Below are 24,451 nucleotides of genomic sequence, written 5' to 3' on the forward strand. Positions count from 1 at the left end.
TTGTGGCCCCGGTGAGGCCTCGCGGCCCCGTCTTGGCATGTGGCTGCTTCAGGAAGGTTGGAGGGGGCGGTGGCTGTGGGAGGTCAGGACAGGCAGAGACGGGCCCCACCTGGGACTGCTATGGTCTGGAATGGGCGTCTAAACCGCCCGCAGTCTGCAGCCTCTGCGTGTCTTTATAGAACCGAAAACCAACTTTGATTTGTACAAAAGCTGTACCCAGTGCGGCCTACGCATGTCCGCCAGCCTCTCCCAGCAGCGAGCCGCTACCTGTCTGATTCAGCCTTAGCCCGGCGGTTCCTCCTCCTCTTGCACAACCCGCCTGTCTTCACAGCCTGCGCCGCTCTGGGGCCCTGCGCCGGGCTTGCTCTGCGCTTCTTCTGGATTTCCCGCTTCTCAGATCACATTCATCCATTTCTACACGCGTGAAAGTCTCAAAGCTTTGAATAATAAAAACACACCAAGTCTTTAAATAAGCTATCAGAAATGTACTTCTTCGCTTTTGTATAATTCTGTATACTTTGAATAATTCACAGAGGTGTTTAATGCATTATAGAAATTCCATGGGTTTTGAAAATGATTAGTATTAATAAAGGCGTATCACGAACCGTCATCACTTAACACATCACTTGTTACATCAACATTTACAAATTAGGAGGCGGCGTTTCCCCGGATCCCTGCATGTGCTGTAGTTGAAGCAATGATCTTAGGAGGACCAACTCCAGCGGAACCTTGGGGCGCCCTCCACAGTGTTTTCTATTTAGAGTGTCGAAAATTCCAAAGAGGGACGCAAGCCAGTCGTCATCCTCCCGCGAAAGGCAGCCGCCGTCCGGCTTTGCTGTTTCCTTTTGGTGTTCTATACATAGGCACGTATGTAGGCATGTTCATTTACACCTGGGAACTCAGGATCCTGGGGTTCCATTGTGTGTGCTCCTATGTTACTTTTAAAAAACCCCGTTAGCAAGTAGTTCCTTGGCGCCTGTCAGCCCCGTGTGGGCTTCTGAAGCACACCCCTGCCTGGTGTCCTCAGGTTTGCTGGACACCAGGTCCATCCCCGTCATACCCTCGAGCACGGGCCCTGCCGCTCTCCCTGCTCAAGCCAGCATCTCAGCTCCCTCGGCCCTCATCCCGCCCCCCGGACCCCGGCCATGGCAGGATGCTGAGAGCAGAAGGCTTGGGCCGGCCTCAGCTTGCCAGTGGCCGGACCTTCAGCCCCCACAGCCTGGGCGGGACCTTCAACCCTCGTGGCCTGTACGGGAACCCCTGCCCTCCTCCCTGCCTTGGAGCCCTCTTAGCCCCCAGGCTCCTGAGGTCAGGGAGAGATAGGAAGGGGGCCCCAGGAGGAGGCAGGCAGGCAGCAGAGAGCCCAGGAGCTGGCCAGCTCGCTCCAGGCCTGAAGGACACACAGCGTACAGGAGGTCTGGCTTGCCCTGAGGAGCCGCGGCTCCTTCAGGGATCTGGCCTGGCCCCTGCAGCTCTTGCCAGGTGTCCCGCCTCCCTTCCTAGACCCTTGTGATCTGGAGCCTTGGCGCCCTCCCAGGCCACCCCCTCACTGCCCATCTTCCAGCCCTTGCTGTCCCTTCTTTCCAGTGGCAGGCCTGGCCTGACCTGACTTTCTGGACCACAGCCTGTCCTGGCCCAAGGCCTGTGTGAATATGTCTTTGCAGGCCCTGTGAGGGCTGGTTGTGCTGGGTCAGGAGGCACGGAGCTGAGGCAGCCGCCTCCGGAAGGACAGACAGGCCACTGGCCCAGCACTCCACCAGCAAGGCCTGGTGCCCACAGTGGCCCTGCTCCCTACCCTCCTGGCTGCCCACCATGCCTGCTCTGGGCCCTGTCCCGGGGGCTCGCATGGGTGGACAGTGTCAGGGAATGAGGTTGCTTTCAGCTGACCCGCTTTCCCCGTGTATGACATGCACTGTGTTTTCATGCTTGAAGCTCACAGGATCGGGGAGATTAAGAAAAGGATGGAAGGGCTTTACAAGTTGGTATTTGCAGGCAGGGCTGAGAGCTCTGGGGTGGGCCTGGCAGGGGGATCTCTGGGCAACCCAGGCAGGGGGCTGACTGAGGTGAGCGTGTGGGCTGGTGCCCAAGCACAGCTGTTGCCAGCAGGGTGCCGGCTGGGCCTCTGCCTCGTCTGTAAAGCAGGCACAGTTATGTCTCACCCGCAGGAGTAAGTGGGGCCATGTTCCTAGCACACCGTCATGGTTGCCGAGACCCCACCTTGGTCCATCATTTTCATTTCTGAGCAGTGAAGTCCCTGCAGGCAGAAGCTGCCAACTTGTGCCTGCGTTTCTCCCTAGAACCCCAGCGCCAAGGCCCACCGGCTCCGTCCTCTTCACCTGGGCCCAGCTCGCTTGTAGACACCTTCTCCAGGAAGCCCTCCTGGGTTCCTCAGACGTGGGACCCCTTCTTCTGCTGGCTCCCCTCCTAGAACACCTGCCACCTTGTGCTTTTCCTGACAGGCAACTCTGCCAGAAGTTTTATTCTGTTGGGTTAGTTGTCCCTTGAGGGTCCCCAGGGGACCTAAGCATGCCCCTCCTGTGTTTCTCCCCCACTGCTGGGTGCCTGGTTTTTAAAGATGCTTCTTGCTCCATTTCTCTCTCAGGCTTCCTTTCACAGCCTCTTTCCCCTGGCCTCACCCAACCCCCACCCTCTCCTCCTGCTCTTCCTCCTCCCTCTCCACTCCTCCTCCCACTCCAGACTCTGTCCTGCCCAGCCCACGTGCCCTGCTGGCAGCTGTGCCCAGCACCCCTCTCGCCCCCTCCCCTCTTTGGAGGGCTGGGGCCTCCCAGACCTTCCTGCGCCCCATCTGATTAACGTGGAGGGATCTCCTGCTGGAAGGATCTGGGCCTCTAGAGCATGTTCATGAGGGCTGACACTGGGCACACAGCCTCACCTCCCCAAGTGTCAGTCTCCTCACCTGTTGAGTGGAAGTAACTGCGGCTCACTTCAGAGGCTGTAGGAGGCGAGTCTCGTGTCACCTGTAGAGCGGTCATGTCGCACCAGGATCCCTGTTGGCTGGTTCAGCTCCAGCCCACGGTGCACCCGTGCTTCTCACAGAGCTGTGATCCTGCAACCCTGCCTGCCATCCCCAGAGCCACAGGATAGCTCTGCTGGCCCTCGCTCGGCGTCCTGGTCCCTGCAGACCCTCTGGACGACCTGCAACGCTCGAGCTTTCAAAGACTCCCTGTGAGCCTACTTCCGGAGTCCTCCGAGCTGCCCTTCACTGGGTGAGGCCGTCGGCCTCCTGAGAAATCCTCCCCCTTGGGTGCCAAGAGCTGCCGAGTCCTCTGGCAGGAGCTCTGACCACGAGACCAGCGTCGGTCCTGCCCCATCCACCTGTCATTCCTGCCTCCTCTGTACCCAGGACACCAAGCTTGGTGACAGGAGAGGCACTCGTGCTGTTCACGGCTGCCCCACGCCCCCAGCTCAGGGCCTGGCTTATGGAGAGGGCGCTCTAGGGCTCTGCCAGATAGACAGAAAAACAGGTTTCAGGGGGGAAAAAGGGAAGAGATAAACAGCGAACAGACAGCAGCCAACCTGTAGGGCCAGAGCTCATGTGGGCATCTCTGCCTGCAGATGGTCACTGACTCATCAGGGCCATGCAGGGGTAGCCCCGGTCTCCACTCTCCAGAGGAGAGAGAAGAGACACTCTGGAGTCACCTTGTCCTGGCCAGCTCCTGACCCTGGTGTGCAGCCTTGGCGAGGCCACTGCGCTCCCGTGAGACTCAGTTTCCCCGTCTCATGAGGAACGTGCTCTAGGTGCTCCCTGGGGGCCCTGACCCTGGCCTCCTGGCTTCAGAAAGGCACCCCCAGTGCACTGAGCATCACGAGGTGCACCCAGAAGGGTCTGCCCCAAGCTGCCCAGGATGGTCTGCCCCGAGCTGCCCTCCTGAGATAGGGCCACGGAGGGCAGAGGCCAGTGTGGGAAGGCAGGGAGAGCAGGGAGATAGGCCCCCCTGCCCCACCCTACCCCACGTGGGGGCGGGCATACGTGGCTCCTATGTTCCTGAGAGATCCTGCCAAACCCCAACCTCCTGGCCACATCATTCATTTTATCTGATTTTCCCCCAAATGATTCTTCAGGCAGAAAGGGGGCTGCAGACGGAGTTAGAAATAGCCAAGCCTGTTTCCAGTCGAGCGGGTTCCACAGATGTGTGCTGGGATAATTGAGGGTTTGCCACACCGTCCCCCGCCGCTTCGCCGAGGAGAATAGGGCTTCCCGTCCCAGCCAGGACCAAGCCTCTTGTTGCCGCGTGGGTGGAGGGAGCTGCCTGCCCGGGCTGCCGTTTGGAGGAAAGGCAGGCAAATCTCAGCTCCAGCTCTTACCAGCGGGAACCTGCTGCCTCTGCTCCTCTCCCTCCTGAGAGGAGACAGAGATTCCAGAGTCCCTAGAACGTTCTGGGAAGGCCATACCCTGCCTGGGCCTGGAGGGAGGGAGGCTCAGCTCCTGGTCCCTCCATCTTGGCTGCACTCCTCCCAGTGGTTCTCATGGAATTCTCCTCACCTCCCTTTTCCCCTCTTCTCAAGACCCAGGGAAGGAAGCCTCCTGTTACGAGAGTGAGAAAATTGACGGTAAGAAGTGGATTGACCAGGCCAGGGGCACAGAGCAAATGCAATTTGGGGCAAAACCGTGAACTTCTGGGGTCCGGGAGACACACTGGTTCCAGCAGGCTCCTCGTTCCTTGCTGCCTGGGGCCTTCCCCGGCTCAGAGGCCTGCAGGGTGGGCGTCAGGGCCAGAGGCGTGGATGGCACAGATTGCAGAACTGTACAAACCCAGCACCACCACCGTGTGTGACTTCACCGTTGAGCACAGCAGGTCTGTGGCGATGTCGACCTGCCGGGTGTGTTGTATGGATGAGGGGGAAAGGCACACAGGTCCAGCCTCCCCGCTTTGAAAACCTGAAATTGGAAATGTTCCAAAATCCACAGCTTTTTGATTGTGGATCTGTCGCTCAAAGGAAATGCTTAATGGAGCATTTCCGATACCAGATTTTCAGATTAGGGATGAATATTTGCATGAGATGCTTACTCAGCCAGTAGGCACGTAATACAGATATTCTAACAGCCGGAAAAACCGGAGGTCCCAGACACTTAGTCCCAAGCATTTCCAGTAGGGGATACTCAGCACTCACCTGTGTGTGTACGTGTAAGTCTAATACAGTTTCGCTTCGCTGGATGACAGGGATGCACGCTGAGGAATGTGCTGTTGGGCAGTGTTGTCTCTGCGGGAACTTCCTAGAGTGACTTACACAAGCCTGGACCGTGCAGCCCTGCACCCCTGGGCCGCACGGCCTCTCGTACCCCTGGGCTGTACGGCCTAGCGTGCTGCTGCCAAGCTGCAAAAGTGTGCAGCTCACGACCGTGCTGAATGCAGTAGGCCGCCGTGGCACAGTGCTAAGCATCTGCGTGTCTGCACGTGTCTAAATATGGAAAAGGTGCTGTAGACATGACGTATGAAGGGTGGAAGGTGGTGCACCTGCATCGGGCGCTCACTGTGAACGGAGCTCACAGGGCTGGCAGGTGCTCTGGGCGAGCCGGTGAATGGTGGTGAGTGAGTGTGAAGGCCTAGGACATTACTGTGCACAACTGGAAACTTTATAAACGCCGTACCACTTAGGCTACACTCAATTCTTAAAAATGTTTCTCTTTCTTCAATGATAAATGAATGGCTGGGCACAGTGGCCCATGCCTGTAATCCTAGCATTTGGGGAGGCTGAAGTGGGGGGATCTCTTGAGCCCAGGAGTTCAAGACCAGCCTTGGCAACATAGCAAGACCCCATGTCTACAAAATATTTAAAACTTAGCCAGGCGTGGTGGCGCCTGCCGATAGTCCCAGCTACTTCAGAGGCCGAGGCCGGGAATTGCTTGAGCCCCAGGAGTTAGAGGCTGCGGTGAACTATGATCGCACCACCGCGCTCTAGCCTGGGTGACAGAGTGAGATCCCATCTCTAATAATAATAATAATAATAAAGTTTGCTGTAACTTTTTGAGTTTACAGACTTTTAAATTGTATGTATGTATGTATGTATGTAGAGATGGAGGCTAGCATGCTCTGTCACCGGGCTGGAGTGCCGTTGCATGATCTCGGCTCACTGCAACTTCTGCTTCCTGAGTTCAAGCAATTCTCCTGCCTCAGCCCCCCGAGTATCTGGGATTACAGGCATGTGTCACCACACCTAGCTAATTTTTTTGTACTTTTAGTAGAGACGAGGTTTCACCATGTTGGCCAGGATGGTCTCAATCTCCTGACCTCGTGATCCTCCTGCCTCGGCCTCCCAAAGTACTGGGATTACAGGCCTGAGCCACCGTGCCCAGCCTTTAAAAAATGTTTTTGTGTAACGCTTAGCTTAGAGCACAAGCACGGTGTACAGCTATAGAAAAATGTTTTTGTACAGCAGCCTTCCTGGGAAGCAGAAATAGCCCTGCGCCCCTCATCTTTGTGCCGGCCCGGGATGGTGCTTCTGTGCACCCTTCTTTCCCCCTGCTCATCATTGCTGTGCCTGCCAGACCTCGGCTGGGGGAGGTTAGAAGGCGGGGTAGGGGGGAGGTGGTGCAGAGCCCGCTGCTGGCGTCTGCTTATCCCGCCAGGGTCCCGCACAGGGCCCGCTGCTGCCATCTGCTTATCCTGTCGGGGTCCTGCACAGGGCTTGCTGCTGGCATCTGCTTATCCCGCCGGGGTCCCGCACAGAGCCCGCTGCTGGCATCTGCTTATCCCGCCGGGGTCCCGCACAGAGCCCGCTGCTGGTGTCTGTCTGATCCCGCCGGGGTCCCACATTCTCACTGTTGCATGGACTGCAGAACTCCCAGACGGGAAGGCTGTGCACGTCCCCAAGAAAAATGAGAACGTGGGCGTCCGGCAGGGTCCAGACTCCTCTATGGCTGCAGGTTGGCCCTGGGAAATGACTTCTGGTCTCAGCTCCCCAAGTACAAAGTGGGGCCTGTGAGCCTACTTCTCAGGTGCTGAGCGATGGCGAGCTGATAAAACAGCACAGGTGGCCTCGGTGTTTCAGGGTTCCCTCCTTCCTCGTGTCTCCCTCCTCCTGTCCCCCACACACCTGCAGTGGCCAGCACAGCGCTGGGCCTCCGTGGAAACTGGCGGGATAGGCTTGCCTGGTGTCTTTGCCCGTTACGTTGCTGTAAAGGAATATCTGAGGCTGGGTGGTTTCTAGAAAAAAGGAGTGTATTTGGCTGACAATTCTGGTGGCTGCAAAGTTCAAAAGTGTGTGTACATCTGGTGAGGGTCTCAGGCTGCGTCCATTCATGGCAGGAGAGGAAGAGGAACTGCCCACGTGGGCAGAAATCCCATGGCAGGAGGCCGAGGGGGTGGGGTGCCAGGCTCCTAACCAGCTCTCATGGGAACAAAGAGACCTCACTAGTTCCCTCAAAGGCAGTACCAGGCTGTGGGTGAGGCCTGTTACCCCATGACCCAGACACCTCCTCCCTGTAGGCCACACCTCCAACACTGGGGATCCCATTTCAATATGAGACTTGTCAGGAACAAACCAACAGTACCCACACCACAGTGCGTGGTCCAGGGGCGAGACCCTCCCAGGGATCCGAGCCCACTGTACCCACACCAGACAGAGTGCGTGGTCCAAGGGTGAGACCCTCCCAGGGATCTGAGCCGACCATACCCACACCAGACAGAGCGCGTGGTCCAGGGGTGAGACCCTCCCAGGGATCCGAGCCCACCATACCCACACCACAGCGCGTGGTCCAGGGGCGAGACCCTCCCAGGGATCCGAGCCCACCATATCCACACCAGACAGAGTGCGTGGTCCAGGGGCGAGACCCTCCCGGGGATCCGAGCCGACCATACCCACACCAGACAGAGTGCGTGGTCCAGGAGTGAGACCCTCCCGGGGATCCGAGCCCACCATACCCACACCACAGCGTGTGGTCCAGGGGCAAGACCCTCCCGGGGATCTGAGCCCACCATACCCACACCAGACAGAGTGCGTGGTCCAGGGGCGAGACCCTCCCGGGGATCCAAGCCCACCATACCCACACCACAGCACGTGGTCCAGGGGCGAGACCCTCCCGGGGATCCAAGCCCACCATACCCACACCACAGCACGTGGTCCAGGGGCGAGACCCTCCCGGGGATCTGAGCCCACCATACCCACACCAGACAGAGTATGTGGTCCAGGGGTGAGACCCTCCCAGGGATCCGAGCCCACCATACCCACACCACAGCGCGTGGTCCAGGGGCAAGACCCTCCCGGGGATCTGAGCCCACCATACCCACACCAGACAGAGTGCGTGGTCCAGGGGCGAGACCCTCCCGGGGATCCAAGCCCACCATACCCACACCACAGCACGTGGTCCAGGGGCGAGACCCTCCCGGGGATCCAAGCCCACCATACCCACACCACAGCACGTGGTCCAGGGGCGAGACCCTCCCGGGGATCTGAGCCCACCATACCCACACCAGACAGAGTATGTGGTCCAGGGGTGAGACCCTCCCAGGGATCCGAGCCCACCATACCCACACCACAGCGCGTGGTCCAGGGGCAAGACCCTCCCGGGGATCTGAGCCCACCATACCCACACCAGACAGAGTGTGTGGTCCAGGGGCGAGACCCTCCCAGGGATCCAGGCCCACCATACCCACACCACAGCACGTGGTCCAGGGGCAAGACCCTCCCGGGGATCTGAGCCCACCATACCCACACCAGACAGAGTGTGTTGTCCAGGGGTGAGACCCTCCCGGGGATACATGCCCCTCCCAGGAGATGATTCTCCATTCCTACCATAGAGAGGGGCCAGGAAGGCCCGGGTCCTGTGTGTCTTGAGAGTGGAGGCAGCTCCACCTCCCAGCTGCCTTCACAACCCTGGGGATGGGCGGCCTTCAGGACATCGCCAGCCTAGGGTGCAGAGCCCAGCTGTTGCTGTGGCCCCTGACGAGCTGTGGCAGCAGACCCCCCAGCTCTGAGCTTTGGAGTCTCGTGGGTGGCTGGGCCTCTGCCTGGGTGGGGTGAGGGGAAGGAATTAGCTGGACGTGGAGCCACCGTGCTGGCTCGGAAGGTGAGGAAGGGCTGAGCCACAAACATGGCAGGCTCAGCTGACAGCAGCAGGCGTCCTGCCAGCACCTGGAGCCTGCAGGGGGCACACGACCCAGGCCCTGTGTGAGTCAGCCCAGGGGGAAGATGCGTGTCGCTCCAAGGGCCTGGCTGGGTGAGCCTGCGGAGGCTGCGTGGCTGAGCCTGTGACTTCCGTGAAGCGTCTCCTTGCGTTGCAGGGAACATCAGAGATGGTGCAGGGGCAACTCCACCTGGGGAGAGGGTTGTCGGAACCACCCATCCAGGCTTGGCCCTGACCAGGCTCGGGATGTGTGGCCGGGCTGCTGTGGAGCCCCTGGGCTGAGCCTGGCCTGGGGTCCAGAGCGGGCAGAGTCCTCCTGAGGGACCCTAGCAGTACAGAGGCCAGGAAAATGGTGAGAGTGGCCGTGAGGATGCCACCTTTTCTGGGCACACCAACCACGCCATCCCCCAGCCTCTCCAGCATCTGCAGCCTTGCACAAGTGTTTGCTGAATGGAGGTGGTCTTTGGCGGTGTCGCTGCTGGTCAGCCCCCATCAGGGGGTGGGAGGGACGGGATCCAGGCCAGAGCTGCCTTGGTGTGGTTGTCACCTGCCTCTGCCAGCCCCAGGACCTGGACACATGGCTTCACCTCCTCAAGCCTTGTCTTTCTTTATGTGGGCCTGGATCATTGCATTTGCCTGAGGGTCGTGGTGACAGTGCCCTAGACCAGTACGTCTGCAAGTGCCAGGCACGCTGGGGACCCTGTATGCCTGCCACGTGGCCCTGAGTGGATCGCAGCCACTGTCTGCCGACTTCAGGCCACAAGGAGCTGCAGCGAGCACATTGCAGAAGCTTTCGGGGCTCATCAGTGAGAACTGCAGGGTGGTTGCGGGAGGAGCAGGTCAACCTCTCCTGTCCTAGGCCCGGACCTCGCACTGGCCTCACGCACAATACCACTGACACATGGACACAAACACAGGCCCACGCATGCACAGCCACCCACATGCATGCTCACACACGTATGTACAGGCAGCTATGCACCACATACCTGCACACACATGCCCACACATGCACAGCCACCCATACACATGCATGCTCACACACATGCACAGGCAGCCACACACCACACACATGCATGCACACACACATGCACAGCCACCCACATGCACGCATGTTCACACACACGCACAGGCAGTCACACACGTGCATGCTCACACATGCACGCATGCACAGCCACTCACATGCATACATGCTCACACATGCACAGGCAGCCACATACATGCACACGTGCACACACATGCTCATGGTTGGCCTCTGTCTCTCCCGGGTATCCCACGTGAAACCTGCTTCCGTGATCTGGATCCAGGGGCAGGGAGAGAAACTGAGTCGGGCAGTGTGGGCCCAGCCAGAGTCCCCCCAGCCCAAGTGAGTGTTTCAAGGGCTGTGAAGACACACAGTATGCAACCTGCCATGTTAGAAAAGAGAGATGTGGCGTCTCCTTCCCGTCCTCCCCACCTCTGCTATGCGGTCACTGACAGCCCTGAAGCCTTCTCACCAGGGACCTGTGGGGCAGGACTGTGTGAGACAAACAGCTCCCGGCACCATCTTCTGGAGTCTGGCTCCACACCCCAGCTGGCCCCAGGGAGCTGCTGGCCTGGGCCAGGAAGGGTGCAGGACTAGGGCCACAGACCTGTGTGCACTCCTCAGCTGCTGCCCCAGCCCTGCAGCAGGTCTCTGCCTGTTTGCACACAGTGCCGTGTGCCCGGCCATGGCTGGCACCAGCAGAGCAGGGCCTACCCAGGGTCACCCAGGTCCCAGGCCCAGGTCCAGACCCTTCTTCCCACCAGGCTGGCCCAGGGTTCTGCTGACCCCTGCTGCCCTGGAAGTGTTGAGAGCAAAGAACCCGCACACGCCCACACGCCTGTTTGCAGACACAGTGTGATGTGCAAGCCCCAGGCGGGCCCTCTCCCACCTGTGCCACCGTGCTCTCCCACTCAGCTGCCCATTCTTGTCACCGAGCCCGTGCAGAGGTGTCGACTCATGAATCGAGGACCTGCTGTCCAGCTGGGGCGTGCTGACACAGGCTGAGATTTGCGCAGGATTTATCCCGCTCAGATGAAGCATCCGCTTTGCTGCCCGTGGGTGTAGACATGACCTTGGTAGCTGCCCTGTTCTTTCCTTCTGAAACAGGCTTGTGAATAAGCAGGCACATCTGGCAGCCCCCCATCTCCCGTGCACTGATCTTGCACAGATCAGGACTCAGGACTCCAGGCTCCGGGAGGGGCACTTACCCCCAGAGGACAAACCTCTTAGACAGTGACTAGCCCTATGCCGTTCCAGGCCCAGAGCTTGCCGCCGGGTGCCCAGAAGTGAACCTGGCCCTCACAGCACTCCTGGGCTGACAGGAAGGTAAACATGCCCACGGGTCTCTGCAGGTCACTGGGATGAGGCTGCCCTGATCTGAGATGAGGGCTGGTGAGGGCCCAGGTGGGGCAATCCTGGGGTGGAGGCAGTAGGACCTCATGGAGGAAGAGGAGGCACTGCTGCTGCTGGGGGCATAGAATGGGAAGCCAGGCATGTGGCCCCCAGGTCTGGGGCTAGAGATGCCGGGCGGGGGTTCCTGCTGGGGTATCTGCCTGCCCTGTTCCATCTTCCTCATTCCTCTGCTGAGGAGTGGGCCCACCCGATCCAGGAGCCAGGCTGGAGGGAGAGAGACAGGACTGGAAGGGCCGAGACAGGGAGAGGCTCTGGGTGCTGGGCTGCCGAACCCTCGGGGATCTGCCCCCGCTGCACAGAGCAGCAGCCAGAGCTGCGGGGGGGTCAGGTGAGTGGGCACCTTGGGGTTGTCATGGCAACAGCTCTTAGCCATCGATGAATAGAATTAGGGGGTTGAAGGCCGGGCATTCGGGAGCCTGTACCCTGCAGGGCCGCTTAGGAAGCAGGAGCTGCAGTGGCCCACGGTGGGACAGCTCCGCATATCACACACTGACCTGGAATTTGCCCTCCCGACCGCACCCCTGTGGCCCCCACACCCCTGCAGCCCAGACTCCTGGACTTCTCTCCTGTCTGAGTTTACTGGCCTCCACCTGATGCTCACTACTGTGCGTTTGAGCTTCAAAACCCTCATTAAGCCCTCTCCATCTTTCTCCAGGCAGAGCTGGGACACAGGTTTTTGGGGATAGACTGAGAACAAAGGACCTGAGAGAGGGATACTGTGGTGTGGGCAGAGGGCACGTGAGAGGCAGCCCTTCGTGGAGCTCTGGGCAGGGAGTGGTTCCTGAGACTCGTTCCTTGAAAGTAGTGTTTGTGTGTGGGGACGTCCGCAGGGACCTGGAGCCATCTCTGAAGCTGGAGCGGTGAGGTCCTTTCTCTTCCCCCGTCCTGCTGTGACTCCACCACGTGGCCTCTGCTCCTGGGCCCCTGCCTTGGGTCCAGTAGTGATGACTAAGTACTCAGGTTGTTGAGGTGTGCTCACCATGCACATATATGGGTTTTGACCAACACAGGTAATTTCATGCACAGTGATCCCCACTTCTAAAGCTGAGATGACCTCTGCCTGTTCCCAGAGGGTGACATGAGGGGTGCACTCCACCACACTGTCCCAGAGCAGCTGCTCCACACTGCAGATTGCCCGCTGCCCCCTTGCCCCACGGCCTGCCCCGCCTGTGTCTGAGGGTGCTGTGCCCTCCCTGCTGTGGCTTAGGCTGCCCCCAGGGCTCTGACCTGTGGAACACCAGACAGGAGGCCTGGGCTGGGGGCCCCAGGGTGCAGGTGTGGTCTGCTCCACACAGTCCTCCCACGTCAGACCAGGGATCCTCCTCCACCCACTCCAGACAACTCCCCTGCTGCCCAGCCCCTCTCAGGCTGTCTCACCAGGCCACTCTCGGTCGTCTCTTAGGCCTGGTGACATTTTGGAATGGAAATGAAGTTCGGCAGTGATTGGGCTGAGAAGCAGGAAGATGCAATGGGAGTTCGGGCCGAGGGAAGGTCAGCAGGACGGTCTCAGGGCCTCCACGCAGTGGGGAATCCCAGCTAGGCCCCTGTCACAACATTGCTTCTTGAGAGCATCGAGGCCTGGGACTCAGCTGGAGGCTTCCCAAGCCAGAGGCAGGGGAGCTGGTGGGTGCCCGGACATGTGGGTGAGTGGCTAGGGGTGTACCGGTGGATGACCAGGGTTCCATGGGTGGGTGGGCAGGGACGTGCTCTTGGGCGCCCAGGTGTGAGGGTGGGTGGCCATGTCTCTTCGGCCAGGGCAGCTGCGAGCAGGGCTGTGCCACCAAACACCATGCATGCCTCAGCTGCCTCCATCCTGGCTACTGGCCCTGCCCCAAGTGGAGACTGGCCCAGGGGCCAACCTTGGCTTTCAGTTCCAGTGCTGCCTCCTGTTGGCCACATGCTCTCGAATGAGCTGCTCGCCCTGGTGTGGTTGTGAGGATCGAGCAGTCAGATGCAGGGGAGTCCCTGGCTGGCAGCGCTGTGCAGCGCAGGGCCTGCGTCTCCTCCTCCAGGCTTCCTTCTGCTGCACGTGGTTCTCCTAGCCCGGGTATCCAGGAGGCTCCCCGGCCTAACCATGTGTCAGGGCCTGCCTGCAGGTCAGATTCAGCTTCACTCAAGGCTCTTGCCTCCGGTTGAGTCCTGGAACTCAGAGCTGGGAGTTGGTATCTGGTTTGAAGCTGTCTGGGTAATGGAGACACCTGGTGGCTTCCTTTTAATATGGCCTGGGGCACGCAGACTGCCGTCGGAGCCTGGACCCGCACCCTCTGCCTCGACCTCCATGAAATCAGGCCTTGGGCCTCATGACCCAGGCCACAGCACCCTCTCTGCTGCCCTGGGCAAGGCAGAAGTGTTTTGTGTGGATTGTGCCTGAGGAGGTTGGAGATATCAGAGGTCAGGGAGCTGTCCGTCCCCTGGTGCTGAAGCTGAAGTTGAAGTCAGAGCGAGGGTCTCCAGGACACTGGAGCTTGGCCTTCAGGCAGCAGCCAGTGGGGAGCTGGGCTGATTCCCATGGAAATGGGCATCCTGCTGGCGTGGGCAGCCCTCCCCATGACTCATGGCCCCAGGCATTCAGAAAAGACTGCTGCCTCTGAAAAGGAAGCTCATACCCGGGCCATTTGTGATTCACGGTTTGGCGTTAAGGAGCTCCCACATACCAGGGATCATTTGTGAATCAGGATTCCGGTGTTAAGAGGCTCATGGCGGCGGGCGGGGGGGGGGGGGGGTGGGGGTGGACATTTGTGATTCACAGTTTGGTGGTTTGGGTACCTGGGGCTGTTTGTGACATGAGTTTTGGTGTTAAAGAGCTGATTCATGGGGTCGTTTGTGACAGGAGGTTTGGTGTTTCTCAAGACTTCAGTTCTCTACATAGATTTCTAAAGGAGCAAAACTGCCAGTGTCTTCTTACCTCAGCACTGACCTGGGATCAGAGTCACGGCTGCCCTGGTGATGGAGGGCAGGCCTGGGTGTGGACCCCAGCAATGGGAAGGGATCCCAGGGGCCATGCAGCGGGCCCGTGGCAGGGCTGGCAGGGCAGTGGCCAGAGCCCATGTCATGCCCACCTGGCAGCCTTCCTGCTCGCTGCGCAGGTGTGTGGCATCCTCAGAGGTGCTCACGCTCCAGGCCTGGCTGAGGAAGGGCCGTGAGCAGGACCCTGTGGCCATGGGTGGCGCTGCCAGGAAGTGGTTAACTGACAAGGCCACCCCAGCAGTCCCTGGGAGGTTCCAGCCAGAGCAACGTCAAAAACACAGCCAGCCTGCCCCTCACCCCTTCCCCCGCTCCCTGACAGGCAAGCAAGGCCATTCACAGGCTCTTCCAGAGCCTTCCCATCTCGCACTGGAGCAGTGAGGTCTACACAGACAGTTTAATTTGAATTTGCCTCTCTGGGTTCCCTGAATTGAGAGTGGAATTGCTTTCAACACATGCTGACTTCACGTCCCATCTCATTGCTTCAGCTGTGGTTCAGGATGTCCAAGCAGCTATGTTCACATGTGCTGGCATCTCCCAGGTGCCCTCTGCCCGGCACACTCACCTCCTGAGGCATCCCGGGGCGTGGGCATCCAGGCAGGGCAGGGTACTTGCAGTAAGGTGAGCTCTGCCCTCCCAAGGCTTCCCCTCCTCATCTCGTGCCCTGGCCCCAGCCACAGACCTTGCTGATGGGTGTGCATGGTGAACGGTGTCTGCCCACCGCCAGGTTCAAGCAGGTAGAGGCTCGGAGTGATTCTCAGTCCCTTAGAGATGGCGCAGGGGAGGTGGCCAGTTGTGGGGCCCGAGGACATGGGCAAGCCTGTGGCTTAGATCACCTTCTACCCTGGCACCGGCCACACAGGACTGCTGACCAAAATCAGAGTATTCTTCATATCCGCATAGAGAATTCCTCATGGCTTAATGAAGTATGTAGGAGAAGATGCCAGTGGCTCGTCATGTATCACCCGGAGTCGGGGTGGGGGCACCACGGGCCTCGGGCTGTGTCTGCTGCCTTCCTGCCACCTCTACACCCCCACATCTCTATGTCTGTTTCCTGGTGAAATCAGGGCTGTGACAGATCGTTTTGTTTCCTGCTCTGTTCCTTTGATACTGTATCATGAGCATTTTATGCTCAATTAAATATTTCCTTGATGATGGTATTTAATGGTTGCATAATGTGCTATTTCGTGGTTGTGCCATAATTTACTTAAAATATTTCCTTGTTGTAGGGTGTTTAGCCTGCTCCTCTTTGTATTTACTCACCTGTTGATTTATCTTTCGCTGTGTAACAAAGTATCTTAGCAATCATCTGTCAACACAAATCTTTCTCTGGCTACTTCTTTAGGTTCCTCGTAGATTGATTATTAGTTTGGATGAAATTAATTGGATAAATTATTAACCCATTTATGCTGGAGGTTGCAAAATTTTTGTGAAAAAATCAGACCTTGGCGATGACCTTGAACAGCAGGATATAAATAACTCCCACAAGCTTAATGTTCCAATAACGGAACACTAGGCATAAATGGGTTAATTCAAGTGCGTGACCATTTAAACCCATATTTGAGTTGTTTTGCATCTATTTCAGCCGTATAAGACTTCAGCAAATGAGACTTGGCTCATCTGGTGTGATTCTGAGACCACAGAGCTGGGAGGACTTGGTCATGGCTCATAATCTTAGCGAAACCCCATGTATATGGCGGAACAGTTCCTGTCTCTGTCTTACGGAGATCAGCACACCAGGGTCCTGGTTTGCCTAAGGTTCTGCAGTTAGACGGGGTCTGAGCCAAGAACTAGGCATCCCGCCTGGAGAGCCCTCTGTCAGCTCAGCTCTGCAGCCCAGACTCCCCTCCAGGCTCCAGGCTCCAGGCTCCAGGCTCCCCTCCAGGCTCCAGGCTCCAGGCTCCAGACTCCCCTCCAGGCTCCAGGCTCCAGGCTCCCCTCCAGGCTCCAGGCTCCAGGCTCCAGGCTCCAGGCTCCACTCCTGAGCTGAACCATGGGGCTGCTGTGGCCTGGCCGGGGAGCAGGGAGGAAGATGGGGCTGTTCCCAGCTCACCCGTCTCTCAGTTCCATCTGTTCTCTGGATCCCAGGCTCCCCATCAGCAGTGAGATCCCTGCCTCCACAGAGTCCTGTGAGTGACCAGGACTCCCTGCAGCTCGCCTGCCCTCAGTTGCCGGGTGCTTTCTGCTGACCACACTGTGCTTCCTCTTGCTTTGGAAATGACAATGAAGATTGGATGTGAGCATCCTTCTGGGGTTTGGTGTGGAGCCCCCGAGATGGGACGCATGCGGGTTTGCCAGATTGAGGGCCCGCTGTGACTGCAGGAAGTCTGTTTGTAGTGAGCAGGGAAAGGCCAGGAGCTCCTGCTCAAGGAGGGGAGGATTTTGGGGCAGCCTGGCCATGGCCCTTTGTCATCACTGTGTCTACTGGCCTCCCTTCCTCCCAAGGCTCCATCTTTCCTCAAGTTTGGGCTTTGCGGGAAGGTCCAAGCAGTTCCCCAGCTCCCCTAACCAGGACAGCCTCGGCTTCTGGGGGCCCTGCAGAGACGTCATGACCTGGTGCAGGGCTTCCCAAAGCTGCCTGTGGCCCCATCTGCCCAGCCTGGGTCACCGCAGGTAGGATCCAGGAACCCGGGTGTTGGCAGGCTCCCAGGAAACATGAATGTCATCAGCCCAGGTTTGAGGGCTGCTGATTAGGACCGCTGTGGGGATACAGAAGGTGTGTGTGGCTCTCACCTATCACTCCTGTAGGAGTTGTGGCGAGTCCTAGTTGGCCTATTCCAGCAACTCTTGTTTAAAGGACTATCCCTTCCTGATTGAATTACCTTGGTACTTTTGTTGAAAATCAGTTTGCCTTATGTGTGGTTCTGTTTCTGAACTCTCTGTTCCATTCAGGTGATCTTGTGCTACTATCTTGAATACTGCAGCTTTATAGTAAGTCTCAAAGTCAAGTAACATAAGTCCTCCAATTTTGTTCTTTTTCAAAATTATAGCTATTCTAGATCCACATAAATTTTGGAATTCGCCTGTCAACTTCTACAAAAAAGCCTACTGGAATTTTGATTTGGATTATATTCAATCTGTAGATCAATTTGGGAAGAATTGGCATTCTTTTTTTTTTTTTGGAGACGAAGTCTCACTCTTCTTGCCCAGGCTGGAGTGCAATGATGTGATCTTGGCTCACTGCAAGCTCTGCCTCTGGGGTGCAAGCGATTCTCCTGCCTCAGCCTCCCAAGTAGCTAGGATTACAGGCACCTGCCACCATACCCAGCTAATTTTTGTATTTTTAGTAGAGACGGGGTTTCACCATGTTGGTGAGGCTGGTCTCGAAATTCCTGATCTCAGGCAATCCAACCACCTCTAATACAGGCATGAGCCACTGTGCCTGGCCGGGAAGAACTGACATTCTAACGATATTGTGTTCCAATCCATGAAAATGGTATATTTCTCTATTTATATAGGTCTTTACCTTCTCTCAGCAATGTTTTTTATTTTCCAATATACAGGTTATGTGTATTTTTAAAATACTTAGCTCTAACTAGTTCATGTTTTCATGCTTTTGTAAATGTGCTTTAAAATTTTTATTTTCCAGTGTTTCATTCCTAATATATAGAAATAATTGACTTTTATATATTGATCTCATATTCTGTAACCTTGCCGAATTTACTTATTAGTTCTAGAAATTTTTTGTAGTTTCTTTAGGATTTTCAACATAGACATTGTATCATGTGCATAAAGTTAGAGTTTTGTGTCTTCCTTTTCAACTTTTATGCCTTATATTTCCTTATCTTGCCCTTCAGTACTGGCTAGGAATTTCAGTACAATGCTGAATAAGAATGGTGAGGGGACATTTTCACCTTGTTTCTGATGCTAATGAGAAAGCATTCAGTATTTTGACATTAGTATGCTGTTAAATATGGGTTTTTCATAGATATCATTTACCAGGTTGAGAAAGTTTCCTTTTGTTCTAGTTGCTAAGAGTCAAATTTTGTCAGTTTTTTTTTATGTCTATTGAGATGATCATATGAACTTTCTTATTCTGTTGATATTGTAAGTATAATACTGGTTGATTTTTTAAAATGTTAAACCAACCTTGCATTCCTAGGATAAACCCCACTGGGTCCCTTTTTATATGATTGCTAGATTCAATTTCCTAATTTTTAGTGAGAATTTTTGAATCTATGATCTTGTGCAATATTCATCTGTGGTTTAGTTTTTCTTGTAATGTGTTTGTTTGCCTTGGTATCAGGATGATGCTAGCCTCAAAAATGAATTGGGTAGGGTTTCCTCCTCTTTTTTCTGGAGGAATTTGTGTGAGATATTTCTTCCCTAAATATCTGATAGAATTCACTAGTGAGGTCATCTGGGCTTGGCATTTTCTTTGTAGAAAGCTTTTTAATTTATGAATTTAATTTATTTAATAGATATGGGACTACTCAGATGTTTTTTGAGTCAGTTTTGATCATTTTTATCTTCTTGAGTTTTTGCTCATTTTGTGTATACTGTCCAATTTATTGGCATAAAATCATTGATAATAATTCATTATTATCCTGTATTACCTGTAGCATCTGTAGTGCCATCTCTTCTTCCATTTCTGATTTTGGCAATACATATTATCTCTTTTTTCTTCATCACTCTAAGTTTTATTGATTTTTTTTATCTCTCTCCTTTCAGATCTATCACGTTTTGCTTCCTATATTTTTAATCCCTATTTTGGGGTACATACACAGTTAAGATTGTTGTATCTTCTTGGTCACTTGCAATTGTAATTATAATTATGCAGTGTCTGTCTTCATCCCTGAAATATTCTTGTTCTGAAGTCTTGTTCTGAAGTAATATTAATATAGCCACTCCTGCTTTCTTACAATTTTAATATTTATATATACCTATCATATCTATTTCTAATCTTTTAATCTACTTGTGTCTTTATATTTTAAATGAATTTTTTGAAGATAACATATAATTGAATCTTACCTGGCCTGATAATCTATGCCATTTATATTTAATATAATTTTTATGATGTTAAGTTTAAATCTGCCATCTTGTCATTTCTTTTTGTCTTGTATATTCTGTTTTTTTTTTTTTTTTTCATTTTTCTTGCCTTCTTTGGGCTGTTTTTTGGTATTCCATGTTTTCTCCACCATTGGCATATTAATCATACCTCTTTGGTTTTCTCCCATTTTGGTTTAGTTATTGCTCTAGGGCAAGGGTCAGTAAACCTTTCCTGTAAAGAAACAGATATCAAATATGTTAGGCTTTGGGAGCCATACTGTCTGTGTCACACCTCTGCTGTTATAGCACAGAAGCAATTGTACATGTTACATAATGAGCTCGGATGTGTGCCAGTAAAACTTTATTACAAAAGCAGGCAGTGGGCCAGAATTGGCCCATGGGTTGGAGTTTGATGACCCCAGCTCTAAGTTTACAATATGCATGATTAATGTCACAGTCTATTTTCAAATAATCTTACACTAGTTAACATATAGTATTTTTAAAGTATTTTTCCATTTTTTCTTTTTGTGTAATTTTTGCACAAATTTTTTTTTTGTGAAATTATTCTTTCACTTTAGAGAGTACATTATCTTCTAAGTTAAAATGATTCAAAAATGCTTGTTGAAGTATATTCACGTATTTAAATACATGAACTGTATTCACGTATTTACTGCTTCTGGCACTCTTCCTTCCTTTCTGTTGATCCAGATTTCCATCTGGCATTTTTTTTTTTATTTTGCAGGAAGCCCTTCCTTAACATTTCTTATATTGTAGTCCTGCTACCAACAAATTTTCTCGGCTTTTCTTTGTCCAAAAATGTCTTTATTTCATCGTCATCTTTAAAGGATATTTTCACTGGATATAGAATTCTGTGTTGACAGTCTTTTTTTTTTTTTAAGCGTCTTATGAATGTTTCGTTTTCTGGCTTGTGTGGCTTCTGACAAGAAGTCTGCTAGTAGTCTTATCTTTGTCCTTTGTATATAATATGCACCACACTCCCCAGCTGATTTTCTTTGTATTTATCCTGCTTACGGTTCATTGAGCTCCTTGGATTTGTGGATTTACAGTTAATCAGATTTGGGAAATTTTGGCCATTGTTTCTTTAAGTATTTTTTCTGTTCCCCTCCCCTTTTTCCAGTACTCCAGTTTTACATATTTTAAGTCACTAATATTATCCTAATTACTAAAGCTTTGTACTTTTTGTTTTTTGGCTCTCAATCTTTTTTCTGTGCTTTCATTTGGATAGTTTCTGTTCCTGTCTTTAAGTTTACTGACCTTTTATCCTGGAGAGTCTAATCTGCCATTGATTTTGTGCAGTGGAGTTTTAAAATTTCGTTTGTTTTTCATGTCTAAAAGGTCCATTTGGTTATTTTTTTTTTATTGGTATCTTTGGTTTCTCCTTCATTTTAGTAGTCTGTTGCTACATAACAAATTTCTCTAGAAGTTAACACCCTAAAACAGGCGTTTGTTATCTCATGAAGTTTTTGAAATTCAGGAACCCAGAGCAGTTTTTAGCTGGATGGTTTTGGCTCAGGCTCTCGTCAGAGGGTGCAGTTAGGGGCTTTTGTCCTGGGTTGCAAAGCTGAAGGATTGACAGGGGCCAGATGTTCTGCCCAAATTCATTTAGGTCGCCCTTGGCAGGAGACTTCACTTCCTCTCCATATGGACCTCTCTGTAGGTCTGCTTGAGCATCCTCACAACATGGCAGCTGGCTTTCCCCAGAGTGAGTGCTGAATGAGTTAGAAAGAGACAGACAGAGCCAGCCTAAGATGGAATCTACAGCGTCTTTTATAATGTAATCTTGGAATTGATATACTATCACATCTGCCTTTTTTTTTTTTTTTTTTTTTTTTTTTTTTTTGAGATAGTCTTGCACTGTCACTCAGGCTGGAGTACAGCAGCAGTGTCATAGCTCACCGCAGCCTTGAACTCCTGGGCTCAAGTGATCCTCCTGAGTAGCTGGGACTACAGGTGCACACCACCATGCCTGGGTCTGCCGTTTTCTATTGATCATGTAGGCCAACCTTGGTATGATGTGGGAGGAGACAGCACCAGGGTGTGACTGCCAGGAAGCAGGGTCGCTCAAGGCCATCCTGGGGGCTAGCAACCATCCCCTTCATTGTGTTCATGTTTTCCTGTAAATTCTGCAGCTGTATTTATAATTGCTGTTGTAAAGTCCTTGTCTGCTGATTTCATCGTTTCTGGACTTAATTCTATTGGCCGAGTTTTCTCCTAGCTGTAGGCCACATTTTCCTTTTTTTGCATGCTTAGTAATTTTTGATTGTGTGATGGGCATTGTTAATATTATGTTGTCGAGTATATGAAAGTGTGCAAATTTCCTCGTTTTTTCTTTGAAGAGTATTCAGCTTTTTCTGGCAAGCAGTTAAGTTATTTTGGGGTCAGCTTGATCCTTTCAAGAACCGTTTTCACACTCTCTTGGGGCTTGTATGGATTTGCTTTTATTCCAGGCTAGTTGAACGCTGCTACTAAGACATGACCCTTCTGAGGTTCGTAGCAGATGCCCTGGGTGCTCAGCAAGAACACCTGCTCTAGCTGGTCGGCACATGCCTGTCCCCGGGCCTGTATGACCTTTGGAGTTGTTCCCTGGCAGCTCCCTGGTGTGCTTGGCTCAGCCTTGTGGAGTTGCATGCTGTGTGCGTAGAGCGTGTTACTCAGCAGCTCAGCGAGACCTTTCTCCAGGTTGCCAGAAGCCTTCTGTGCCCAGCTCTGCCCTCCACAGATCCTCCCTTCCTCTCAGCGGGACCACCATGCTGAGCTTGAGCTGCACCCCCCAGTGCCAAGCCTGGAAGAGACCACTGGGCAGAGCAAGGGGTGCTCAGAGGTTCACCTCATTTGTTTCTCTGTCCTCAGATCACGGTCCAGTGTCTGTGAACAGTTACTGCGTGTATTTTGTCCATTTTTCTAGTTGTTTACAACATGAAGGCAAAACTGGTCTCAGTTGCCCAGCATGACGTCCCAGATCCACATGTGAGGAGGAGCAGCAGCATCGGGGTTCCACCCCAAGCTCAGGGCAGGGGTCCGTATGCCAGGAACTTGGGTGGGCTTCGTAGACCCCTGTCATTCCCAAAATTATACAGGCAGCATGGCGTGTGCTTGTTCACACTTTCCTGGGTGGAGAGGCACATGGCCCCTCACGTGTTGAAGCATTGTGACCCCTCGGGGAGTTAAGACCCAGTGGGAGGAGGACCTGGCAGGGGCCTGGAGATGGAACCACCTTCACATGCTGCCTCGCTAATTCCACAAATACTGTTGACGTCCTGTGCGTGTGGCCTTGGGCAGAGGGGTAAAGACCGGGCAGCCTCTGCAGAGGCTCTGGGGCCAAGGACGTCACCTTCTGGGGGTCGGAGCGAGACGTCCTTCCAGAGCCTGGGTTTTGAGAGGAGGTCACCTCGGCCTGGTTAGAATGAGTTGTCATCTTTTAGCTTTTTGGTTTGGTTTCTATTTGTGTTTATTTTCACTTTTTGCCATGGAAAGTTTTAAGCATATATATATAAAAATACGGAAAACAGCATTGAGAAGTCCCTGTGAGCCCGTCCCACCCCCTTCCCCCTTCCTGGATTATTTTGAAGCAAATCCAAGGCATCGTAATCAATTTAGCTCCTGTCATTCAAATATTTCAGCATGTGTCTCTGAAAGGCCGGTGACTCCGTCAAGCCCCAACCAGGGTCCTTTTATTGTGGCAGGGCCTGGCCTCGGTGGGTGAGAACAGTGGGGAAAGGGGCAGCGTCCGGCAGGGTGACCACCTGTGCGAAGGAGAAGAGGGACAGAGCACCTGGTGTTGGACCAGACAGGGGGGCTCCGGACCTTGGGCTGTAGCTGACCACATGAGGCCCTTAGCCTCCAGAGGAGGAGCTGGTTTAACATGAAGCATGGTTGTGGAGACCTTGCTTCCTAGGTGGGCTGCCGTGCCCCTCCCGTCTTCCCACATACGCACGTTACAGAGATCTGTGGAGCCGAGGGGCTAGTTTCACCAAAATAAGACCTGGCCGTGTCCGCCGCTCTGCTGGTCTGGCTGGAGCTGCAGACACAGGGGCCCACAGCGAGGGACTGAGACCGCAGATGTGTACTCACACAGTTCAGGAGGCTGAAATCTGAGATCAAGCGGCACCGGAGTTGGCTCCTGGAGAGGACTCTCCTGGCTTGTGGACGGCCACCGCTTGTATTCCTGTGTGGCCTTCCTCGTGCACTGGGAGAGCTCTGTGCCCTGCTGGATGAGCACCCACCCCCCACCCTTATGACCTTCCTCAGACTTGACTTCCTTCCTTAAAGGTCCTATTTCCAAATACAGTCACATGGGCATTAGGTTCGTATCTCAATTTGGGGGGACACGGTTCAGCCTTTAACAGTTGCTCTGCACAGCCCTCCTCGCTTACATCATAGATGTTCGCATGCGTCTGTGCACGTGAACTGCGTGTTATATGTTGCACATGCAGCGTTACTAAACAGGGTTCCCTTGCACCTCCCGGGGCTCCTGGAGTAGCGTCTTCTCTTTTGCTGGGAACCTTGCAGCCTTTCCTCTCCCCGCCCCTCCCAGCCCGTGGGGGCCACCTGCTCTGTTCCACGCCTTCGTTTCTCCTCTGCTTGTGCACTGAAGGGTTCTGCCAGCAGGGGAGTTAGTGAGTAGCCAATGGAGGGTGTGCCCAGCCTTCCTGCTGCAGACCTGCCTCCAAGTCAACATGGACTTCCCTCCCTGCGCGCCAGAACTTCGCGTTGTTCTTAGTGGCATCTGGGGTCGAGGAGGGCGACTGTCAGCCAGTTGGGGGACGTTTTCTTCTTGGTCCCTCGGCTCCTGCTTCCCTGTGAGCTGGGCAGCCTCAGCCCAGGTCCTGTCCAGTACTCAGCTGGCCTCGGCGCACACAGCACAGGCTTGAGTGCAGCCGCGGGGGCAGGCAGAAGCAGGTTCCCTCAGAACAGCTGAGTCCGAAGAGTCAGAAGCCACAGCCCCTGTCGGGGGCTCT

The 24,451-nt window shown here is 54.1% G+C and overlaps 1 protein-coding gene across 21 annotated transcripts in view; it reads left to right on the forward strand.

Moving 5' to 3' along the window:
• LOC105483405 (mitotic arrest deficient 1 like 1) overlaps positions 1 to 24,451 on the forward strand; it is a 419,765-nt gene that overhangs the window by 336,568 nt on the left and 58,746 nt on the right. The window contains exon 19 of one of the 21 annotated variants that reach the window (XM_071095437.1): positions 180 to 1,597. The exons of the other annotated variants lie outside the window; for them this stretch is intronic. Within the exon in view, the coding sequence (XP_070951538.1) occupies positions 180 to 275 (96 nt within the window). The 3' untranslated portion in view covers positions 276 to 1,597. Of the gene's footprint in view, positions 1 to 179; positions 1,598 to 24,451 lie in introns of those variants that run through there. 21 annotated transcript variants of the gene reach the window in all.

The sequence above is a fragment of the Macaca nemestrina genome, chromosome 4, assembly GCF_043159975.1.
Source record: "Macaca nemestrina isolate mMacNem1 chromosome 4, mMacNem.hap1, whole genome shotgun sequence".
In the NCBI taxonomy this organism is placed as follows: domain Eukaryota; kingdom Metazoa; phylum Chordata; class Mammalia; order Primates; family Cercopithecidae; genus Macaca; species Macaca nemestrina.